Source organism: Herpailurus yagouaroundi, unplaced genomic scaffold (assembly GCF_014898765.1).
Source record: "Herpailurus yagouaroundi ecotype Mexico unplaced genomic scaffold, PumYag 188, whole genome shotgun sequence".
Lineage (NCBI taxonomy): Eukaryota > Metazoa > Chordata > Mammalia > Carnivora > Felidae > Herpailurus > Herpailurus yagouaroundi.
The window spans coordinates 20,540,960-20,563,067 of record NW_024412419.1 but is presented as its reverse complement, the minus strand read 5'-3'; the positions used below and the strand labels follow the sequence as shown (position 1 = coordinate 20,563,067).

Genomic DNA, 22,108 nt, shown 5'->3' with positions numbered 1-22,108 from the left:
AACCCTCATTCATTGTTGGTGGGATTCTAAAATGATACAGCTACTTTGGAAAACAGTTTCATAGTACCTCAAAATATCAAATACAGGGGGCGCCTGGGTGGCTCAATCGGTTGAGCGTCCGACTTCACCTCAGGTCATGATCTTGCGGTTTGTGAGTTTGAGCCCCACTTTGGGCTCTGCTGACAGCTCAGAGCCTGGAGCCTGCTTTGGATTCTGTGTCGCCTCCTCTCTCTGCCCCTCCCATGCTCATGCTCTGCCTCTCAATAATAAATAAACATTAAAAAAAATTTTTTTTAAATATGAAATACAGGGGCACTTGGGTGGCTCAGTCAGTTAAGCGTCTGACTTAGGCTCAGGATATGATCTCACATTTTGTGGGTTCGAGCCCCACATCAGGCTCTGTGCTGACACCTCGGAGCCCGAAACCTGCTTCAGATTCTGTGTCTCCCCTCTCTCTGACTCTCTCCCACTGGCACTCTGCCTCTCTCTCTCTCTCTCAAAAATGAATAAACATTTAAAAAAAATTTTTTTTTTAACGTTTATTTATTTTTGAGACAGAGAGAGACAGAGCATGAACGGGGGAGGGTCAGAGAGAGGGAGACACAGAATCTGAAACAGGCTCCAGGCTCTGAGCTGTCAGCACAGAGCCCGACGCGGGGCTCAAACTCACGGACCGTGAGATCATGACCTGAGCCCAGGTTGGCTGCTTAACCAACTGAGCCACCCAGGCGCCCCTAAAAACATTTTTTTTGGATATTAAATACAGAATTATCAGATAACTCAGGAATTCCACTCCCAAGTATTTACTCAAGAGAAATAAAAACATATCAACACAATGATTTGTAAATGATCATTTTTAGCAACTTCATTTGTAACAGTCAAAAGCTGGCAACAGTGGAATACTATTCAGCAGTAAGGTGGAAGGAGCTCCTGATTCATCGAACAACAATGACAAACCTCAGGAACATCATGCTTAGTGGAAGCCAGAAACTAAAGACCACATGTTGTATGATTCCATATATATGAAGTTTCTAGAAAAGGCAAAACTGCAGACAGAAAGCACATCAGTGGTTGCCTGTGGTTGGGGATGAGAGTGGCAATTGACTGCAAGCCAGCATGACGGATTTTTTGTGGTGATGGGAAATGTTCTAAAACTGGACTGTGGTGGTTGGTTGCACAACTGTTTAAATTTACTAAGCCTTGGGGCGCCTAGGTGGCTCAGTCAGTTAAGCAGCCGACTTCAGCTCAGGTCGCGATGTTGCGGTCCATGAGTTCGAGCCCCACGTCGGGCTCTGGGCTGACAGCTCAGAGCCTGGAGCCTGCTTCCGATTCTGTGTCTCCCTCTCTCTCTGCCCCTCCCCCGTTCGTGCTCTGTCTCTCTCTGTCTCAAAAATAAATAAAACATTAAAAAAAAAATTAAAAAATAAATAAATAAATTTACTAAGCCTCATTGAATGGTATACTTAAAATGGGTGGATTTTATGGTATGTAAATTGTACCTCCAAAATCTGCTTTATTTTTTAATGTTTATTTTTGAGAGTGAGAGACAGAGAGAGAGACAGAAACAGAGCATGAGTGGGGGAGAGGCAGAGAGAGAGGGAGACACAGAATCCAAAGCAGGCTCCAGGCTCTGAGCTGTCAGCACAGAGCCCAACGTGGGGCTCGAACTCACGATCTGTGAAATCATGACCTGAGCCAAAGTTGGACACTTAACCGACTGAGCCTCAGGTGCCCCAAAAATCTGTTTTAAAAAATCAGTAGTCTAAGTTTCTGGATATATTTTAATTACACACACACACACACACACACACACACACACACAGAAAAAAAAAAACAAAAAAAAAACCTTTGCTTTCTTCTCACTGTAGACCCGTCCTCCTACTGACTTGAGCTTTAACTTTGATGCCAACAAACAACAAAGACAGCTTATTGCAGAACTGGAAAACAAAAACAGGTAAGAATGCAGAGGCCAAGCCAGTTTCTAAAGTCCAAGACTGTCATGTGAGTATCTGATTCTCCTTTTCCTTGCAGACTAGTTGTATTTTGACCATGAAGGAGGATCCCACCTTAGTGAATATAGGCCAGACCAACTCATGGGAATGCCCCTACTCTGATTTGGAGATCTCTGCATGCTGTACATTCTGGTAGCCCAAAGCCCTGTTCCTGTGCCCTCATGGATTCTTTTTCCCTTGCCTTCTCCCACCTACCAGCTCCCCTCTCATGATTCCCTTTTCCACCCCACCCCTCTTTCACTTTATCTGGTCATCTTATCCTGACCCACTGTGCTGTATGTGACTGTCTGCTCTCTCCCCACAAAGCCATTTAAAGTCACAGACACCAGACGGCACACCAGTATGCCCTGAATAGTAGAAACCGGGACAAGGAGATTAGATGTAAAGGAACAGGTTTTGGAAGAAGAAATGGCAGCTCTTATCACTTGGGGGCTCAAGAGGAAGAAGGGAGATGGGGGGAGTTAGCATAGGACCCACATTCAGAGATTGCAAGGGAGTTCGTTTTTCCTTTCCCTAGAAAGAAAGAAAGTCTTCTAGTGGCTGTTTTCCTTTAGTGGAGATTTTTCAAATTCTTGAGAAGAGTGTTTATATGACTTTCTCTACCACAAAAGATTGTTTCATTGAGGAAATATGAAGTGTGGAAATATCAAGAAGGTGGCTATTCCACATCTCGGTCATTTGGAAGCAGTCAGAACAAGATTGGTGGAGGCTGTTCTAGAATAAAAAGACCTGACAGGAAAGAGCTGTGAAGCGCTGTGCAGCCAACTTTCTTTCATCTGGCCTCTCCAGGGAGATCCTGCAAGAGATTCAGCGTCTCCGTCTGGAGCATGAGCAGGCTTCCCAGCCCACCCCCGAGAAGGCCCAGCAGAACCCCACGTTGCTGGCTGAGCTGCGGCTGCTGAGGTAAGTAGGGATACTGCACCACTGTCTGCAAAGGTTGGTCTGTGGTAGGAATTTACGTGTCGGGAAACAAAACGAGTAGAATGGAATCTGTTTCTCAATACAACTAGTCCTGTTAGAGCAAACAGTTAAAACATTCCAGTCATCCTGTTACTGCTTCAGGTGTTTGGATTCTGAGAACTTCAGCCATCGTGGCAGAACCAGGTCAACACCAGTGTCCGGCTCCACGCCAGGCAGAGCGGTGTTTACACTTTTATGATCGCTTTAAGAAGACGGCTCCGATCCGTCTTCTTATTTTGTTAATTAGTCTGGCTTTGAAGACCCTTGGCAGGAATAATGCTTCTCTGTCCTATGAGTATATTCTCCCGGTGCTTCACAGTCAGAGCAGGACTCTGTTGAAGGGGAAGGGTGCTTGTTACACAGGCACGTCTCTGAGATGCAAAACCACGTGGGAATCCCTTGCACCACCGCTGTGGAAACTTCCCACTTCGACATAGATATAAACGGCCTCGGGGCCCGGAGACTCAGGGCTCAGGACCCGAATGCGGGCAGAGAGGTGCTTCAGCCCCCACTGAGATGCTATTTTGGAGCGAATGGAGAAGTCTGCCAGAAGAGCTTAACATGAGAGTGATCTGATCAAAGTTATTAGGATCTTATTTCCTATCAGTCTTAAAAAGATGTGTGTGTACTCTTTGGTAAATGCAGACATTTTTTGGACGCTAAATTAGTGACTGGCTTCTCACCAGACCTCTAGATGTCCAAAGAGTATCCTTTCTGTGTAGGTTGTAACATTTGACATTGCACAGTTGATTTTTAATGTGCCATCATCTGGGGTTCTGCATAGCCGAATATACTTTTGTAATTCTTCCTTTGGCTTAGGTCATGTAGCTTCTCAACCATCATTTCTTCTCCTAGAGAATGGAGATGATTGTTTTTCTGTAACTGTCTTTCTTTCTAGATTTATATCATCAATAAATAAGTCATAAAGAATTTAAACTGTGCAGATGAAAATCATTAGAGTTACAGAGATTCCCATTCTTCTGAAAATTCATTTTAGTTCCTAAATTTAATTGGGCTTGAGGATTTGGTTCCTAGGTCCTCTGTTGCATGTCTGGGATGTTAGCAGCTTGGTGCTACTCTCCGAAGTCTGGGAGAGCATGTGCAGCTGACTCAGTCCCAGTGTTAACTCTGAACTCTCGGCGTAAGATAACAACTGTTCCCTTTTCCTCACCACAGCCCAGGCACAAGTAACTGTTTTATATCTAGCAAAGCAAAAAATGATTATACTCCAATCTTAACTGTTGCTGGAAGTGGGATCGCTAAAAGTCCTTAATTCAGCCGGAAGTGTCTGGAAAATGTCACAGATTTAGTAGGCAGACGGCTGAGCCCCGGGATGTCATGTAGGCAGCAAGAAGCAAGAATTTACCCTAAATCTGAGGAGGGTCTAAATCTTGAAAAGTCCGGAAGTGTTTAATCTGAAAAGCAGCTTCTGTTATCACTAAAGAAAGAGAGACTATTTAGTAAGCGTGCAGGATCAATTGCTTATGCACACAGACAAAACATATTGGCTCTCCACTTCACACTATATACAGAACACACTACCAGATGGATTAAACATGGAGACAAAACTTTAAAACTTTTAGAAGAAAATGTGAGAGAATTTCTTTAGGATTTTGGAATAGAAAATAGTTTCTCAGAATCACTTACCGTGAAAGAAGTTGGTAAATTCATCTGTATTCATATTGAGAACTTTTGTTTATCAAAAGACACATAAAGGGCAAGATTCATTTCTACGTATCTGACATCCTTCTGGTTTTGATCAATATATACGAATCCAGGAACTGCCAGGTACCCAGCTAGTGTAATAAAATGAGATAGAGAATTTCATTCTTGGGATTAGTGGTTATGAATTGTGTCTTTCCCCCATGATTGTTATTTTTAATTTTTATTTTTTTTAAGTTTTTTAATTTATTTTTGAGACAGAGAGAGACAGAGCATGAACGGGGGAGGGTCGCAGAGAGAGGGAGACACAGAATCTGAAACAGGCTCCGGGCCCTGGGCTGAGCTGTCAGCCCAGAGCCCGACGCAGGGCTCGAACTCACGGACCACGAGATCGTGACCTGAGCCGAAGTCGGACGCTTAACCGACTAAGCCACCCAGGCGCCCCATGACTGTTATTTTTAAATGGTATATTCATTTCAATAATATATGTGACAAATGTGTAAGATGTGAAGCATAAAGATAAAATGAATACCCATGAACCCACACCTTTGTCATGTGTTGTTAAAACCATGTCGTGTGTGTAAGTGCCCCCAAGCCCATTTCCTTGCTTCCACGTTCCCCACAGAGCTCTCCTCTATCCAGAATTTGGTTTATCATTGTCTTGCTTTTTAAACAGTATCTATCATCAAATATATGTGTATTCCCACATAATAAAGTGTTTAGTTTTGCTTTTTGTTTTTTACGCTTTATAGAAATGTTGTTATATGCATAGAGTGGAACCTTTCCCCCCTTCAGTACTACGCTTTAGGGTAGTAGAAGGACAACATGGGTCCTTCCATGTTGTTGCTGTAGCTACATATAGTTCCTTCATTTTCACCACATAGTGTAATTATTTGGTTGTGCATAGCACATGGAAAGAGTACCGCATCCAGTCTTGGAAGTTCAGAGAAGAAAGGCTCTCTAGAAAATCGAATGACTCGTGTTTTCTTTATTGAATTTATACCTGTGCTGGAAATTTAGGGAGTATGAAGACTAGAAAACAATGATTCCATCTTACAAATTTGTGATCTAGTTTTGGAAATAAACATAAAATAATTTTCTGGTCAGTTAACTAATATTATATAGTGTTAATAAATAGTATGGGCATTATGCTATAAGAAATCTAAGTATGAAAATATAGAGAGAGGCTAGAAGCAATTAGACCCATGGAGGTGGTGGAAGTTGAGCTAGACCATGGAAGGTAGGGTTGATTTGGATGGAGTCTGGGACAAAACATTTCAGATTAGAAGTGGAGTTGGGGTTCAGCATGATCCCCCAAAGAAGTATGATACATTTCAGAGAAGGGAAAGAGTCTTAGAACTAAGAATTTGTTTCAGGCGTCCATTGAATTAATCTTTAGAGTGCCAGTGATAGGAGATAAAATTAGTTGAGGAATTGAGACCAGATTCTGGAGAGCCTTAAGTGATAGGTGAGTGGAAATCCTTGGAGGATTTCAAACAATGATGGTGTTAACTTCACTAGATGTTAATTGAGTACATACTGGATGTGATATTCTCTTAATCATTCAATACATGCAAAGATGAGTAAGACTCATCCCCTGACCTCAAGGATTTTGCATCATGGTAGGTATGACAGCGATGCAAGGTAAAATAAATTAGGTGCCACAGGAGCACCAGTTGTTGTAGTGATTAATTAAGCAGGATCTGATACCTGCTGAAGTAATTAGGAGTAGCTTCCTGGGAAGAGTGACATTTGGGTGGGACACTAAGGAGTGAATAATATTTGGAAGAAGTTGGGGAATTGCTGGGATTCGTAAAATGACAGGATCTGCTTAAGGAAAAGTGAACCATCAGCTGGACATCCAGACGTGGAAGGGAATAGAAGGTGAGGCACTAAGGATAGGCCTGCAGATGGGGTCTGGAGCAGCACTCTGATAGAAATAGAATGTGGGCCACACATGTAATTAAAAACTTTTCTAACAGCCACAGTGAAAAACTAAAAGGAAATAGGTGCCATTAATTTTATCTTTCATACCCATGGTCTTATTTGATCCTCCAGATATTGCCATAGTTGTTTGTAATTAGTCCTATTTTAGTGAAGAGAAAATTGAGGCTCTTACAGGTTAAGTGACTTGTCCAAGGTTGCAATATTTAGTAAATGGTGGGCCTCAAGCCTCTTGATTTCTATTCCACTTCACCATAACAGATGAAATCAGGATTAATCAGGCTAAGAGACCATTGCACGTGTGAGGTAAGGCGTGCTTGGATAAAGTGAGAGACGGGAGAGAAAGACACATACATTTCTAGGAAAGAGTCATCTAAGTCGGATGACTGAATATAGGGTATAAGCAGGAAAGTATCGAAGAGGACGGAGGTTTTCAGCCATGACAGCTAGAAGAAATGAGGAAAGAGAACCATTTGCGGACTAAAGTCTTAAGTTCGGTTTTGGACTTATTGAGCTAGAACTGACGCGAAACCTGGCCTCAGAGAAAAGTGAATTCTCTCAGACACAGAGCCACCCTGGTGTCAGTCTCACTCTTGAGGCTGGCATCTGGTGCTGGAAGCATCAGCTACTGAACCCTGTTTCCCCTGAGCAATTTTCATACGTTTTCTCCACTCGTTTCATGTATCTTTCTAAAATTGACTTCCTGAGGAATTTTTTTTTTTTTTTTAATTTTTTTTTTCAACGTTTATTTATTTTTGGGACAGAGAGAGACGGAGCATGAACGGGGGAGGGGCAGAGAGAGAGGGAGACACAGAATCGGAAACAGGCTCCGAGCCATCAGCCCAGAGCCCGACGCGGGGCTCGAACTCACGGACCGCGAGATCGTGACCTGGCTGAAGTCGGATGCTTAACCGACTGCGCCACCCAGGCGCCCCCTGAGGAATTTTTAAAATCACTTTAACAATGATATTAATCATGCTTTGTTCTGTATATGGCCATGTGCATTTTCCAAAGCATTTTTACATACTATTCTCACAGCAGGAAAGTGAGCAAAACAGATATTATCACCACTTTCTACATAAGGTATCAGAAGTTCAGTAACTTGCTCAGCATCGCAGACCCCAGTAAATAGCGGAATCGGGTCTGAAGCCCATTTCGCCTAGGCTTAGACCCTTCCTTGAGGGTCCCTTTGTCTTCAGACCCTCATTCCGGATGGGCTTCTCCTCTCGGACAGGCAAAGGAAAGATGAACTGGAGCAGAGAATGTCGGCGCTGCAGGAGAGCAGGCGCGAGCTGATGGTTCAGCTGGAGGGGCTGATGAAGCTGCTGAAGGTAAGAGAGAGCCCTGGCCGCTCCCCCACGCCCCCCCCCACCCGCCTCCCTCCCACCGCTTGTTCCCCTTCACCTCCAGTTCAGCTGCTGCCGCCCCCCCAACCCCTGCCGTGCTGTCTGAACAGGGTGCCGCTAAAGGCTTAAATGGCTCTGCCTGTAAAGTTAGACACGACTCCATAAAGTCATCTAATTAGTGTAAAGCCGGATTATAAAAAATGAGTAACTGGAGTTAGCGTCATGTCCTTAAATAGTGGTAGGCAGGTTTATAAATAGGATACTAACTGTATGTAAACAAATGTTTCTCAACTGTTTGAAGTTTCTTTTAAAACAAATTTTCAAATATTTCCCCTAAATAAGAAGGATTAAGAGTCCTATTTTAGTAAGTATTATCGTGGCAGACCAAGCTAATCAGACTAATTCTAATGAATAACTTTATTAGGAGGAACAAAAAAGCATCCCAGCTCTATGTTTGTTATCTTGGGGCTTGAATAAATTTGGAATGATTCAGATGTCACTATCTTTGTTGACATATTACAACATGCGACAAATATATCGCAGCCCCTATACCTTAGAGGAGAGAAAGGCACATTTGGCATTTAAGTGTCCTCACCTGGACAGTTTGACTGGCACTCCACAGAAATATCTACCCAGATACGTAGCAGCAATACCAGAATACATTTGTTCCTGCTGTTAGTTCCTTCAGTCTCTGTGTCTGTGCTGAGAAACCACTGTATTTTGTGGTGCCACACCGAGTTCACAGCCAGAGTGGAAATCACAAAGTGTGGATTACCTCAAAAGCCAGGCTGAGGGGAGTAGATTGAATCCTGTGGTAAGAGAGTCACTGACGGTTTGGGAAATAATAGTTTGGGAAAATATGTAGAGCGGATCAGAGAGGGAAGAAACTAAAGGAGAAATGGAGATAAATATAACTGTCTAGCCCAGTGATTGTGCTGCATCACAATCTGTGAGTGTGAGTGACAGGGGTCCAGACTAGCAGTGCGGCTCAAGGAAACATCAGCTTGGAGACTTTTCTTCAACTTCTCTATGCTAAACGAGTCCCTTCATAGTGAAGCAAGTGGTATTAGCAACTTGGGTAAATGTAGCGTTTGTGTTTTAAACTGACTTTTGGGGCGCCTGGGTGGCTCAGTCGGTTAAGCGTCCGACTTCGGCTCAGGTCATGATCTCACTAGTTCGTGAGTTTGAGCCCTGCATCGGGCTCTGTGCTGACAGCTCAGAGCCTGGAGCCTGCTTCACATTCTGTGTCTCCCTCTCTCTCTGCCCCTTCCCTGCTCATGCTCTGTCTCAAAAATAAATAAACATTTAAAAAAAAAAAAAAACTGACCTTTGGCTTGCTCAAGACAATCGCTTCTTTTAGTCTTAAGCTGAATCTCTTTTTCTAGCTTTGGTCCTGGGTATTTGGGTTGTTTTGCATGGACGTGTTTCTACGTTAACCCTGTTAACGGAATTTCTCTTGAGAAGTATTTCGTGTCTAAATGGGTCTTGTTTAAAGAAAACCTGGCCCAGATCCCTCTAATAGTTGTCAAGTATCCAGCTAATCCAACCCAATCACCCACTCAAGATGGCAGAGAGGGACTTAAATGCATTTGGCCGGTATAGCATCTGGAGCCATGTGGGGCTTTGAAAGTCCTGCCATTGTGGGGTTGTCCCCTGCAAGACGGGAGATAATAGGGGATCCACTCATCCCTGGCCTGTGTCAGACTTGCTTGTAGTAAGTTGCTTTCAGACATTGCCCAAACATAGGTGGGAAGATACCCTAGGGTAATTTTTGTAAAAGGCAAAAGGTTTATGCAAACTGAAGGGAAGTCAGAATGCATTTCCCCCAAAGTCCCACGGTGTGCTTTCTCGTTAGCTGCGCCGCCCTCAGTCTCCGTTAGAGTTCCTGGTTCAGAGCCCTGTGAATATTATTGTGACCTGGTTCACTTCTGATGTTTGTATTCAAGGGCTGGGCAGAATGAGCTGAGGCCTGGAACTCTGATCCCAAACGCTGAGCTTCTTTGTATTTCTAGCTACTGTCTTACTTAGTTATAATTTCGTAAAATAAGCAGGATCCTTGTGCCCCATTTTGTAAAATCCCCTGCCGGCTTCTTAAATGCCTTATAATTTACTTACCTGATAGGCTGAGGCCATTCATACTGGGAGGAAGAATTTGCAACACAGAGCAGGAATGTTGTCTTTTTACCCATTGATTAGAATTTACAGTTGAAAATTTCATGCCTCTCTAATGTCCAGCTTCCTAAAAAGATGACAGCACAATCCTAATTTGTGTATTGTATGCACTCCTAGAAGGTCACCCGTAGGAATCATTGACTTCCATGAAAATTTCAAAGATGTTTTCCTACTATTAAGAAAATATATTCACTAACCGATAATAAAAATACGCTTTAGAATCCTAATTTTAATTTCAAAGGACTGTCCTGCCCTCGTCGATGTTCAATCTGCTAGCATTTAATTCTCTCATAAAACAGCTGTAAGCACTTAGTCAAATGGACAATGAAACCACATGGTCTGGGATACTCATAAATTAAAATACACTGCACAGTAAATTTCCATTTCACAGGGAGTTCTTTCTACTGCTTCAGTGAAATATTATGTACATTATCTATTTATCTGAAAAATGATAATTTAAAGAAGGATGTATATGAAGTGTTCCCATTGTTTATTAATTTATTCAATAATAATCTTAAGTCCTTTTTTGTAAGAAGGCAGGGTAAAAATTAATCAGGCATTTATTTAACAAGAAAATATTGGTTCCTAACTGTCACATTTAGGTATTTGGCAGTAAGACCAAGGAGTTCCAGGGACCTTCTTTCTTTCTTTCTTTTTTTTTTTTTTTAAGTTTATTTATTTTTGAGAGAGAGAGAGACAGAGTACGAGCAGGGGAAAGGCAGAGAGAGAGAGAGAGAGAGGGAGAGAGAGAGACGGAATCTGAAGCAAGCTCCAGGCTCTGAGCTGTCAGCACAGAGCCCAACGCAGGGCTCGAACTCACGAACTGTGAGATCATGACCTGAGCCAAAGTCGGACACTTAACTGACTGAACCACCCAGACACCCCTCAGGGACCTTCTTAATTGTATTTTTGGTTTTTTGGTGGCATGAGGCAGACTGACACCCAGGTACCCATGGTCAGAAGGTATCTTTTCCTTACATTTCCCCCCCCTGATTAATGTGTATGGATAACTTCTGTCCCAAACTTATTTAAGCTGGAAGTGGTTGTATGTTGGTATTTTACTTTCTAAATCATGTCCCCAGTATTTTTCTGCCTCATTTTTCATTTTCCTAATATTGCTTTTGAAACAGAGTCACCAGGTGAATTCTGCAGTTTTGGATTTCAACCTCATTTGCAAATGAGGTTTAAAATATAAATTATCATGTAGATAACTGCAGTAGCTTCGGTGTTACTTTGGCCACCTAGCCAGACATCCCCCATGTGGAAAAGTCTCACATGTTTTTAGGTGACATAAGCACTTTTGGATTTGTGGTTAAAGTATTATTATTCCCTTTAAATCAACCTTGGCTCCTGTGCCAGTTGCCATCAGTCAGTGTATACTGACACGACTGACTGACTGAAAACAAAAACCTTATATCTAAGACCTCGTATCTGACCTGTTAAGTGTGTTGACAGAGCCTTCAAGGCTTTATCTGAGTAACTTCTGTGAGTTTAAATTGTAAAACACCATCCTCAGTAACACGTTGTCAAAGCCCACCCTCTGCCAACCCCAGTGCACAGCAGAGGCCCCTCCCTCCTGAAAAGGCTGCCCTGTCCACCATTCCCGTCCTAACCTGACATGTGTCTCCTGCAGATTATCATGATGTCATGTCCTGGGACAAACTATCCATAGCAGAGTTCCCAAATGTGCAAACGGGAAACATTGCTTCCTGAAATTTCCCTATTCTGTTGAGCCAAAGCACTGTTACCTTGCCTGGAGAAAACAGTAAAAATAGGGAGGTGTCTTAGAAACAGTCCTGAGAACTTTTGTCCTTGTCTTCTGACCTCAGCTGCAATTTCAGCCTGTCAGGATTGCCTCATCCCTCCCCCACCATCTCAGTGTCCATTTCAACACTTAGTGCCAGCAATAAACACACATTTTAAATGGTTTAATAACTCTTCCTATGGCTCTTTGCCCTGCCGAGTGAATGGAGAAAAGTATTCTGCCTTACAGGGAAGCCTGGCTAGGAAGGGAAAGCTCTTCCCAGCTACGGAATTCTAAGCCCTTCTGACCAGAGCCACGTGCCAGATGTAAAAACTGAAAGATGCTAACTTCTTTTTCTTTTTTTTATTTTTTTAAAGTAATCCCTGCACCCAAGGTGGGGCTCGAACTCACGACCTCAAGATCAGGAGTTGCATGCTTTACCAACTGAGCCAGGCACCCTAAGATGCTAACTTCTTAAGGCTTACTGAGCTAACGCTCAGGGCCCTCTTTGCCTGGGCTCCTGTGAGTATAGGTTTGGTCAGGCATCTAGCAGCTGGCTCTGATTATGAAGAACATCTTCTTGTGCTCAGTTGGAGTCTCCGGAAGAGAGTTCTTGGTGCCTGTTTAATTTCTAGTCCATGTCTCTTCCTTGCAGGAATAAAATTATTTTTTTCCAATTTTTTTTACTTCCTCTCTCCTTTTTGTAACTGGTTGGATTTTCTGAAACCATTCTTACCATTGGCCCCAGATCTGCAGACCCTGTAAAAGCAGAAGCACCCGTCCGTCCCTAAGACTTCCTACACACATGTTCAGTAAAGACTGCCTGCACGGCTGGATCCGATTTAAATAGAACCATCGCAGCAGCTTTTAGATTTGCACACCCTGGGCAAAGAGCAGAGGCTCCCTGACCACAGTTACTCATGATGAGGCAGAGAAAGAAGAAGCAAAAAGGCCCACTAAAAGACAGAGTAGCTGAAGAGCAAAGGACCACGGAGACACAGACTCAGAAGTGTTTCTCTGGTCTTTGCTGTGCTTCTTCCCGCGGCGCCCAGTGGTGCATTGTGATAGCTGAGAGTTGGCAAGTACTCACTCTGCCCGCCGTCACTGTGAGGCTCTAAAAGACAGAGACCACATCTTATCTTCAGGTTTCCAGGGCCTTATGCATAAGAAGTACTAAATGAACCTGTGTTGAATTAGTGGAAAAGCGAGGTCGAGAGTTCTTTTTGAAAAGCCTCTCAGGGCCCTGAAGCAGCTTCCAGTTTGTTGGAGGAATGGGGATGGGATGTAAGCGCATCCTTGGGACAAAACCACAAAAAAGCAGCCCCAAAGCAAGTGGAGAGGAGGGGACTAAGGAAGAGAGTCTGGTCAGGTGAAATTGCTAGTTTGGGGGAAGTTTTTAGGGCAGTGGCTCTCAAACCAGCAGGCATCAGAATCAGCTGAAAGGCTCTGAAACACGTTGCTGTGCCCCACCCACCCCAAGAGTTTGGATTCAGGTAGTCTTGGCAGGCGCCCAAACTTTGCATCTCTGACGAGTTTCCAGGTGCTGCTGCTTTGCGAACCATTGGCCTAGAGGAAGGTAGCTAACACATAGGAATATTAGGAATGGGGAGATTGATTATTGGGCTTCTGGGTCCTAGTTGAGCTATTTCTTTCAGTCTACCCTAAACAGCGATGTGAGCTCGGGCGAGTCAGGCTCTCTAGGCCTTTTCTGTCCATAAATGAGGAAGTTGGATTAGATGGTTTCCCAGTTCTAGAGGCTAGCCCTGAATGAACTGGGTGGGACGGAGGCCTGCCATTCGCTCTGTGCAGCTGATGGTGCCTGATGACTGTCTGGGCCTTTGGTCTCTGAACCCGTGCACCTAGCCTGGTTTGCCTGATTCTTCCATCATTTCTTCCATATGTTTTGTGGTGATGGCCATTAACCTCTCTCCTTTTTCCCTCTGCCTTTTTTTCCATCTTCAACACCTCTAGGAGGAAGAGCAAAAGCAGGCAGTAAGTGAACTTGGGAATTCTCCACCTGATTCTTGCTCCTTTTGCATGTTCTTCTTTTCCTCAGAGAACTGTTACATTGTTTCTCGTCTCCTCCCTGCACAAGTTCACCTCTGCAGAATTGGTTATGTGTAAAACCCTCAGCCGTTCGCTCCATAGTCGTGTAAAACGGCCTGAAAGTCCACGTCATGTTTACCTCATTAGCAGAGCATGTTCTTACTTGAAACCAGAGCTCGTTGAATTTTTGTTAAAGTACACATCTGTTGTGTTTATTTAACTATGCATGATTAGCCAGGCTACGATTGCATTTCCCTGCTTTTGCATTCGCTGCTGCTTTATGTCTAGAGTGACTTTAATTGCTTGAAACAACTTTCCGGGTTGTGGGAGTGACCTCAGGTCTAAATACTACATCATGAATGATTGTGCATGGAAATGTATAGTTTTTCTGATGACTTCAAATGTCCTTTAGTCTCGAACAGGCTTCTGGATGCTCCAGCCCCAGGAGCCTTCTTAACAAAGTTACCAATGAAAGCTAAGTGACTGGTTATGCCCTAAGTGATTTCCTGTTCAGAGTCTGCTCCAGGGGGAGCTCTGGTTTTTGAGCTGCATGCCTGTTGCATGGTGTTTAGGGAAGGTTTATGTTTGTTTTTATTTTTCCGGACAGCCCTTAACCCACACAAGAAAATCAATTGAGGGCCTATCCACAATAGTAACACCATATGTTTGTATAACATAGTAAGGTTTTCAAAGCATACATTTTTTTATACAAGCTAAAGCTGATTTTTAACTTACCTCAGGGCTTTAATTTTAAAAGAGAGAAATATGAATGTTTAATTCAAAAAATTTACTTGTTTCTTTTTCAAAAAACAAAGTGATCCATGTTTTAGATTAAGAATAGGAATATACAGGGGCGCCTGTGTGGCTCAGTCAGTTAAGCGTCTGACTTCGGCTAAGGTCATGATCTCACAGTTAGTGAGTTCGAGCCCTGCATCGGGCTCACTGCTGTCACTGCAGAGCCTGCTTTGGATTCTCTGTTCCCCCCCCCCCCCCCGCCCCGCCCCTACTCCCCTTACTCCCTCTCTCTCTCTCAAAAATAAATAAATATTTAGAAAAAAAAGAATAGGAATACCCAACAGTATATTTATTACTTTCAGTTAGGAGGGCAATGAAATAACAGAGTGAAGAGGAAAAGAAAGGAAGGAAAAGATCAAATGGGGGAAGAGGCAAGAAAGGAGCAAGGGAGAGACAGACTGTCAGAAGGAAAGCAGATAGATTATGGGATTAAGATAGGTGATCAACCCCGAAATCTCAGTGGCTTTACTGTAACAAAAGTTTGTTTAGTGTTGTTTTTGCTTTGTTTGTTTGTTTGTTTGTTTTTTTCCTCATTGACACGTAGTTTATTGCTTTGATCTTATGGCACTTCCTCAGTAGGTGCGTTCATATGGGCAAAGCAGGAGAAGACAGCATGGAAAGTCAAGCCCAGTCATTAAATGTTTCTCCCAGGAAGTGACACTCCTACTTCTCTTTCCCTCCATTTCATTGCCCAAAGCAAGTCATATGACCACACTTAACTTCAAGGGGGGCATAGACGTATAATCCTCCAGTTTGCTTAGAAGCCACAGCGACGCGGATGCTGGTAACGCCGACCACAAATAGGAGGATGGGTGCGCTTGTGTTGAGGGAAGGAAAGAGAACATCTCTCCTTCCTTCTCCGTTCCCCCGCTGTTTCCTTGACAGTCTCCTCTCCTTCGTGGTGCTCCAGGGCATCACCTCACCTGTAGCTGCCGACAGCCACTGTCCCCCTCCTTCTCTTCTCTCCTCTATACCCCAAAGATGCACGTTGCAGCTAAAACCACTTGCTGGGAACTTACTCCAACAATCTGCCCAGACTAGCATCTCCTCCCTCTGGGAATGTGCCGGCTCAGAATGAAGAACCCTACACCTTACCTGAGAACTCTCTTTCCGAAGAGGGCGGGCTTTATGAGTATCTATTTTAATGATAGCAGTAGAGCTTCCAATAGACATTTCATTCTTAAAAAACATTATGGATTGCCATGTAATCCAAGAACGAGAAATTGCCACTGCTGGTATGTTATTTCTCAGGTTGCTTTAAAGCTGACCTTGAGCAGACAGGGACTTAAATAACCTGTTCGCTTCAGTGACCTTTGAGTCTGTGTGAGATCATCATGCCCTTGAAGTCGGCAAAGTAAGAGGCTAGACCCAGACTGCTGAAGCTTGCCCCTAATGAACCACTTGTGTGTATGTCTTAGAAGTTCTCCATGGCCGTGGTCCTGAGTTCATGACCTTGTCTTCGTACTCTCTTAGGACCGTCCATGGCACAAATTGGTACAAATTGTTTTTTCCTCATGATATAGGTAAGACATACTGCTCTGTGGATATAGGTTTAAATATCCTCTGTTTACATCACAGGTTAAACTGGACCCACCCAAGGCTCAGTGCTGAGGCTCAAATTTGAAAGCTCAATAGCTTTATATAATTCAACATTTTAAACAAGTAGACACATAAAGCTTTAGAACTAGTGCTTCTGTTTTAGTCTGTCTCCTTAGTGAGTGAGATACAAAAAGGTATTTAGCACAGAGCTAAGTTGTAACTTTTTCTTCCTTCCTGGGTTCTGGCTGGTATAGTTTAATTTCTTCCCCCATCATAATGTGTTACCTATATGGGTGATAAAATAGTTGTGAGAGACTCCTACAATGAAGAATTTACTAGACACGCTTCCCAAAATTGGCTCTATAAATCCATTATAGAGAACTTTTCATGTAGTCGTCTTCTTGCTTCTTTCCTCTTTGGGGGGATTTGAGAGGAATAGGTAATGACTGTGACTTAACAGCTTTGGTGCTGTGGGTCCACTTTCAGCCTTCAGCCACTTCTCCAGGGCTTTGAGTGGCATCAGCACCTCAGCTGATAATTCTTCTGCCTTTCCTCTCTCCCTCCCTCCCTCCTTCCCTTCTCTTTTCTCAGATCCAAGAGTTATAATTAAGGGAAGAACTGCCTGGCTATTTCAGATAAGACTTCACTGAGTGACTCTTCAACCCACAATATACCCTACAGTTTAACAGGCTCAGGAATTAGATTGTATCAACTGAGTCAGGGTTAATCAGGCCCGTGATAATCATCAGACTGTAATTAAAGGACTTTGTCTGCCTTTTTCACTACTGCCATCCCCAGTCGCTAGCTAGTGCCTGCCACAGAACAGATACTCAATAAATAGTTGCTGAATGAAAACTACTATTAACGAAATTCACAAGATTTCGAACTAAAAGTGGTATGAATTTGTAAGTTTATTGATTATAAGGCACATAACTGCTTCGAGTACTTAGAGCAGTGACTTTGCTCAAGGTACTCCTGTTCCCTACCCATTCAGAAGACTAAATCATGGTTCAGAAACGCCCTTTATAAAAAGGAATCAGAAAAAGGAATTTCAGGGTCACCATTAATTATGATTAATGCTATTACCATTTCTGTCTAAAGAACAGATATTGAGTATGTAGAATAAAATAATCCTCTCTTTTTTTTTAAATACATATAATCTATAAAATGTGGGGTATATGTAGTTATTTGTATCACTTGAAAGTATTTTGATAATTGCTTAGTAAAAACCTGGTGCCTGCAGCCTGGTTAGGGGATTCACCAGCATGTTACAGAGGAACTCACTAAGGTAACAACAGCCTGACGAGTAATGCTGGTGATGGTATTTACTGCCATTGGTGCACTTGAGCTGTGGGCTACTCCGGTCCTAGTCTGGAGGGATTTCAGATGTCTAAATTCATGCTAGTTACATCTCAGTGTTCCATTTTTCCCAGTGACTCAACACACCATAAAATTGTACTGCTGGATTGCTAACACCAAATAAAATGAGCTATCCAAGGCAAGAGGTACGGTTTACTCATGAAAGATGTTGCCTGGAACATTTCTCTGAATTCTCCTATTAGACATCACTACTTTTTATATACAGATCAACATCAGGCTTAAAGACTCTAACTTTAGATAGTAAGATATAAGAATAGAGGGCTCCCATGGGGTTGCCTTGATCCAAATTAGTAGTATGGTAATGGTCCAGAGGGTTAGATAGATGGGACTCTGAAAATTGTGTAATTAGAGGACTCTTGGGGATTCCACTAAGAGAGCATTGACACGCTTGGAACCTTTCCTTTTACTTCAGTAAGTTGGAATATCAAGTGGGATCTTGCCACATGCCCTTTCTGATTTCCAGAATCAGATGAATAACCCACTACAACTACACCAAAGAAAGCATGGTGTGAGCTGTTTCTTAAAAGCCTGCGTCTCTGATCTGGCTGCCCCAAATATACCTCAGAGGAAGGGTGCTCAATATTTATTTAGCCACGGTTGACCCATGAGGGTTCTAACAAACTTCATGAATATTAACTTTGTAAATTTAAGAAAAAGTACTTTTTAAAAACCCTATACAACAACAAATAAAAGCCTCCTTTGTCCATTAAAGAGATTATTGGTGAACCCCTTGATGTGCTCATGGACCACTTCTCCTCTTGCTTCACTTAACCTCTAGATACAGTCTCATTGGGAAGTGATTCAAATTCACATGCCTCTAAATCTTCTGGACTCTCTGACCCCACCATACTCTAAAATAGAAGGCTGAATCTACTTCTACCCTGAGGCAAAGAATTGCCATTCACTTATTTATTCAGCAGTGTCTTACTACATATGTTCGAGACAGTGAACTTGGCGTTTTGGAGGATAACAAGAGAAATCCTACAAAAATACCACCCTCAAATAATATGAACATTATTTCATCATTGGCATCATGGCCTTAAATACAGAAACACATGCCAGGTCAGTGGTATCCTGAGCTATAGGCACCACTGCTATCCCTCTAACTTTGTGAACTCCACAGATGTCTTTTGGTAAACAAAGATCAGTGTGATGTACTATGTGACTCTGCCATAGACCTTCAGCCTGGGTTCCAGTCCTAGTCTGTCTAGATGACCCCATGTGCTAACTGCACGTAGATTGCCTTGTGAGTCTGTGAAGTGTGCTCATTCACCAGTCCCGGCTCCTGTACTCACTATAGGAACCTGGTAGTTTGTTGCTTTGTTTTTCATTCAGTTTTTTCCCCAAAGGAGAAAATATTGTTACGGTATTAAAAATAAGATTTGTATTTCACTCCCCCAGAACTCCTTGAATACCTACAAGGAGTTTACAGTGTGAGGATATAGGGGGAAATTGCTTTGAGTCTCCGCAGTATTTTTCATCACCCTCGTCAAGGACAAACTGAGAGGTTTCCTTCCCTGCTTTTCTATTTCCCTCCTGCACTACATTTCTGTCTTTCCCTCTCTTGGACAGAATGCATGCAACATATGAAAACTATCTTCCAAAGTCTCCAGGGAAATTCTCTACACACCAAGCTGGAGAAATTGTCCTTCCACTGGAACAACATTGAATTCCTGGGACACACTGTCTCACCCAGAATACTACAGTCTGAGTCTCAGCAAAGCATCAGCAGAAAAGAATGAGTGAAAGGTGACTTTTTTAGGTTCTGAGCCTGAGGATCTAGGAAAATGATGGGAACACTGACTGAAGAAGTAAGAAGAGGAGATGATCTGGGTTAGGGAGGGGACTTTGACCTGTTTTTGAACATACTGAGTTCTGAAGATTAGGCAGGCACTCGGGCTTTTTGCCTGATCTACCATATATTTGGGGATATGCAGCTGGAACTTCAGTGGGAAAACATGGCTAGCATTGTCGATTTGGAAGTCTTCAACATAAAATTAGGGTTGAAACCATAAACATGAGGCTTAGGGAAAAACCATAGTAGAGAAAAAGAAGAAAGAGGAGGTGGGAGGGGTAGGATTGTGGGTTCTTGGTGAAAGCTCAGAAGCTTTCAAGAAGGAGAAAACTAATAAGACAATAGGATAAGGAAGCCCTTGGATTTGCCAATCAGGAAGTTACCAGCAACCCTGGAAAGAAAATTTTCAGTAGAGTAGTAGTGTAGATAGCTCTGAAAAATAGGCTTTGTTTTGTCCAGCCGCCACCCTTCTTTGGTTTCAGCCCAAAGAAGGAGAGGGAATTAAATCTTCAATCCTCCTTATTGAATTACATATGAATGGATTGCTCTTGTGATTCAAAGGTCCTTCTCATCAAAACCACTTTTCTGTCTAAACATGTCCATAGACTTTACAAACCTGTTTCCTCATCTGCAAACTTCAGCTTCACAGTCCTTTGATGCTTTCGTCACCTGTACCAGCCAGTATGTTGGGGAAAGGCTAAAGCCAGAAAGGGTCTATAGAAAACCAAGTGGGTTCATTAGACTGGTGTCTCCTTTTGTGACTTTAAAATGCACTGGGCTTTTCTTTCAACACCCAGCTCCTTCCTTGGTGTTTCTTCATGCTAGCCTTCTACCTCCTCCTTTCCAGACAAAAGAAAGCATCCTAAGAAAATATCCGCTGCTTCCCTGAAGCCCCCTCCTTTGGTTTATCTCTCAGGCTTCCACAGGAGGAGAGGAATCCCTAGTGCTCTTCCTGGTAGACCTCACCCCAGCATCCTCTCTTGGTGTGGGATTGGATCTATGATCCTTCGCTTGGAGAGCATCTGTAGGCATTTCATCAAAGCCTGATCCTGCACCAATCTCTTGGGTCTTATAGCTGACCTCGGGCTGGTTCTGATGTTCCATATTAACAATAACGCAACAGTAGGGAGCCTTCTCTCCTAGAGTCCTTAACTGAAATGAACATCTGCTTAGTTTCAGCTACAAGAAGCATGTTATAAAAGGTACACTAGACTTTTTTGCACTCTTCTCCATTTGCTGCCAATCATAGTCTGGCAAGTAGAATTACTGTCATTTGGCATTACCGTATGGATGCCCCGACGCTTTAAAAGAAAGAGGAGGGAGGAAGGGAGGAGGGAGAGAAAAGGAGGAAGAGAAAGAGAAGAAAAGAAGAAAGAAAAAGTAGAAGCTTGTTTTATGAAATTAGAGGCAAAGAGAGAGACGGTTAACTGTAGCTAATGTGGTGCCTTTAATAAGAAACCACACCAACTCACCACAGCTCTACCAGCTGGCTAACCGTAAATCCTTCAATACTTTTATTATTTTGTATTCTTATTAACTTAAATATATATGTAACATTCACTGTTTATTCATTGCTTTCACATTTCCAATTTCAACTGCCATATTTAACCAGCTCAGACCTGAGGAAACCAAGAGACAATCTAGGAGACTCTGATGCCTATAGCCGCCCGCCCCCCCCCCCCCCCCCACAGGACATCTTCCAAATGTGCAGAAGATACAAGAGTTTATTCTTGGGCCCCTTGAAGATCCTAACCTAACCCAAGGCTACTGGTGACCTGCCCTTCCTTTCACAGCAGCCTGCCACCTGGGAAAAGAAGATTCTGACTCACCTTCAGCCAGGTTTCTCATCCTCAGCACTGTGGAACTCTGGGCCACATAACTCTGGGGAGTCTGGGGGTGCTGATTTGTGCATTGTAGGGTGTTTAGCAGGACCCTTGACCTCTACCTGATAGATTCTAGTGATAGCCCCCTCCCCAAGCCCTAGCAGGTGAAATTACCCCCAGCTGAGAAGCACTACCCTGAGCTCAGAGAACCTTGCTCTGCGATACAGCCTGAGCCGCCGAGGCATTCTCAGAATCCCTGATTCTGAGGTTTACATGTGGACTGGATGGTGAACGATTCCCAGGCACCTTCCCCGCAAATCAGTCCTCTGGCCATATTTCCTGTCAGCTCCCTGTCTGCACACTGTCTCAGGTTTCTGCTCATCCACGCACTTGTCAAGGTCCAGGCAAGTTTTTCTCCAAAAGCCTGCTTGTGTCTCTCTCCTTCCAGTTCCTACCACCTTTCTTCATTCCAGCCTCCATCATCTGTCACCTGGTCTGTTGGAAGAACCTCCGCATAAGGGCTCCTTGTGCCCTATCTCTTCCTCCTCAGTCCCTCCTTCACGTTGCTCCAGAGCCAGAGTCCTAAATGCATGGCACTGGCCACGCCATTCTCTCCTCTGGAACCTTCCCCTAGCTCCCTGTGCCGCTGCCCCCAGCAGGGGTCAGTAGGCATTTTATTAAAGGGTTAGACAGTATGGGGTGCCTGGCTGACTCAGTGGGTAGAACATGTGGCTCTTGATCTTGGGGTCTTAAATTCAGGCCCCACACTGGGCATCGAGCCTACTTAAAATTAAAAACAAAAAAAATTTTTTTAAAGGGTTAGACTGTAAATATTTTATGCTTTGTAAACCAAATCAGAGATATTATGTAGGTACTTATATAACCATTTA

General features: G+C 43.2%; 1 protein-coding gene across 15 annotated transcripts in view; it reads left to right on the top strand.

The window, feature by feature from the left end:
- Positions 1 to 22,108, top strand: part of DTNB (dystrobrevin beta) — a 215,950-nt gene that overhangs the window by 169,796 nt on the left and 24,046 nt on the right. For 12 of the 15 annotated variants that reach the window (XR_005797200.1, XR_005797199.1, XR_005797198.1 and 9 more), the window contains 4 exons: positions 1,869 to 1,954; positions 2,802 to 2,915; positions 7,813 to 7,909; positions 13,812 to 13,832. Coding sequence is in view for 12 of the 15 variants with exons in the window: in XM_040496236.1 (XP_040352170.1) it covers positions 1,869 to 1,954; positions 2,802 to 2,915; positions 7,813 to 7,909; positions 13,812 to 13,832 (318 nt within the window). In the remaining 3 variants the exon portion in view is untranslated. The remainder of the gene's footprint in view (positions 1 to 1,868; positions 1,955 to 2,801; positions 2,916 to 7,812; positions 7,910 to 13,811; positions 13,833 to 22,108) is intronic. The other 3 variants (XM_040496241.1, XM_040496239.1, XM_040496234.1) reach the window with 1 other exon arrangement.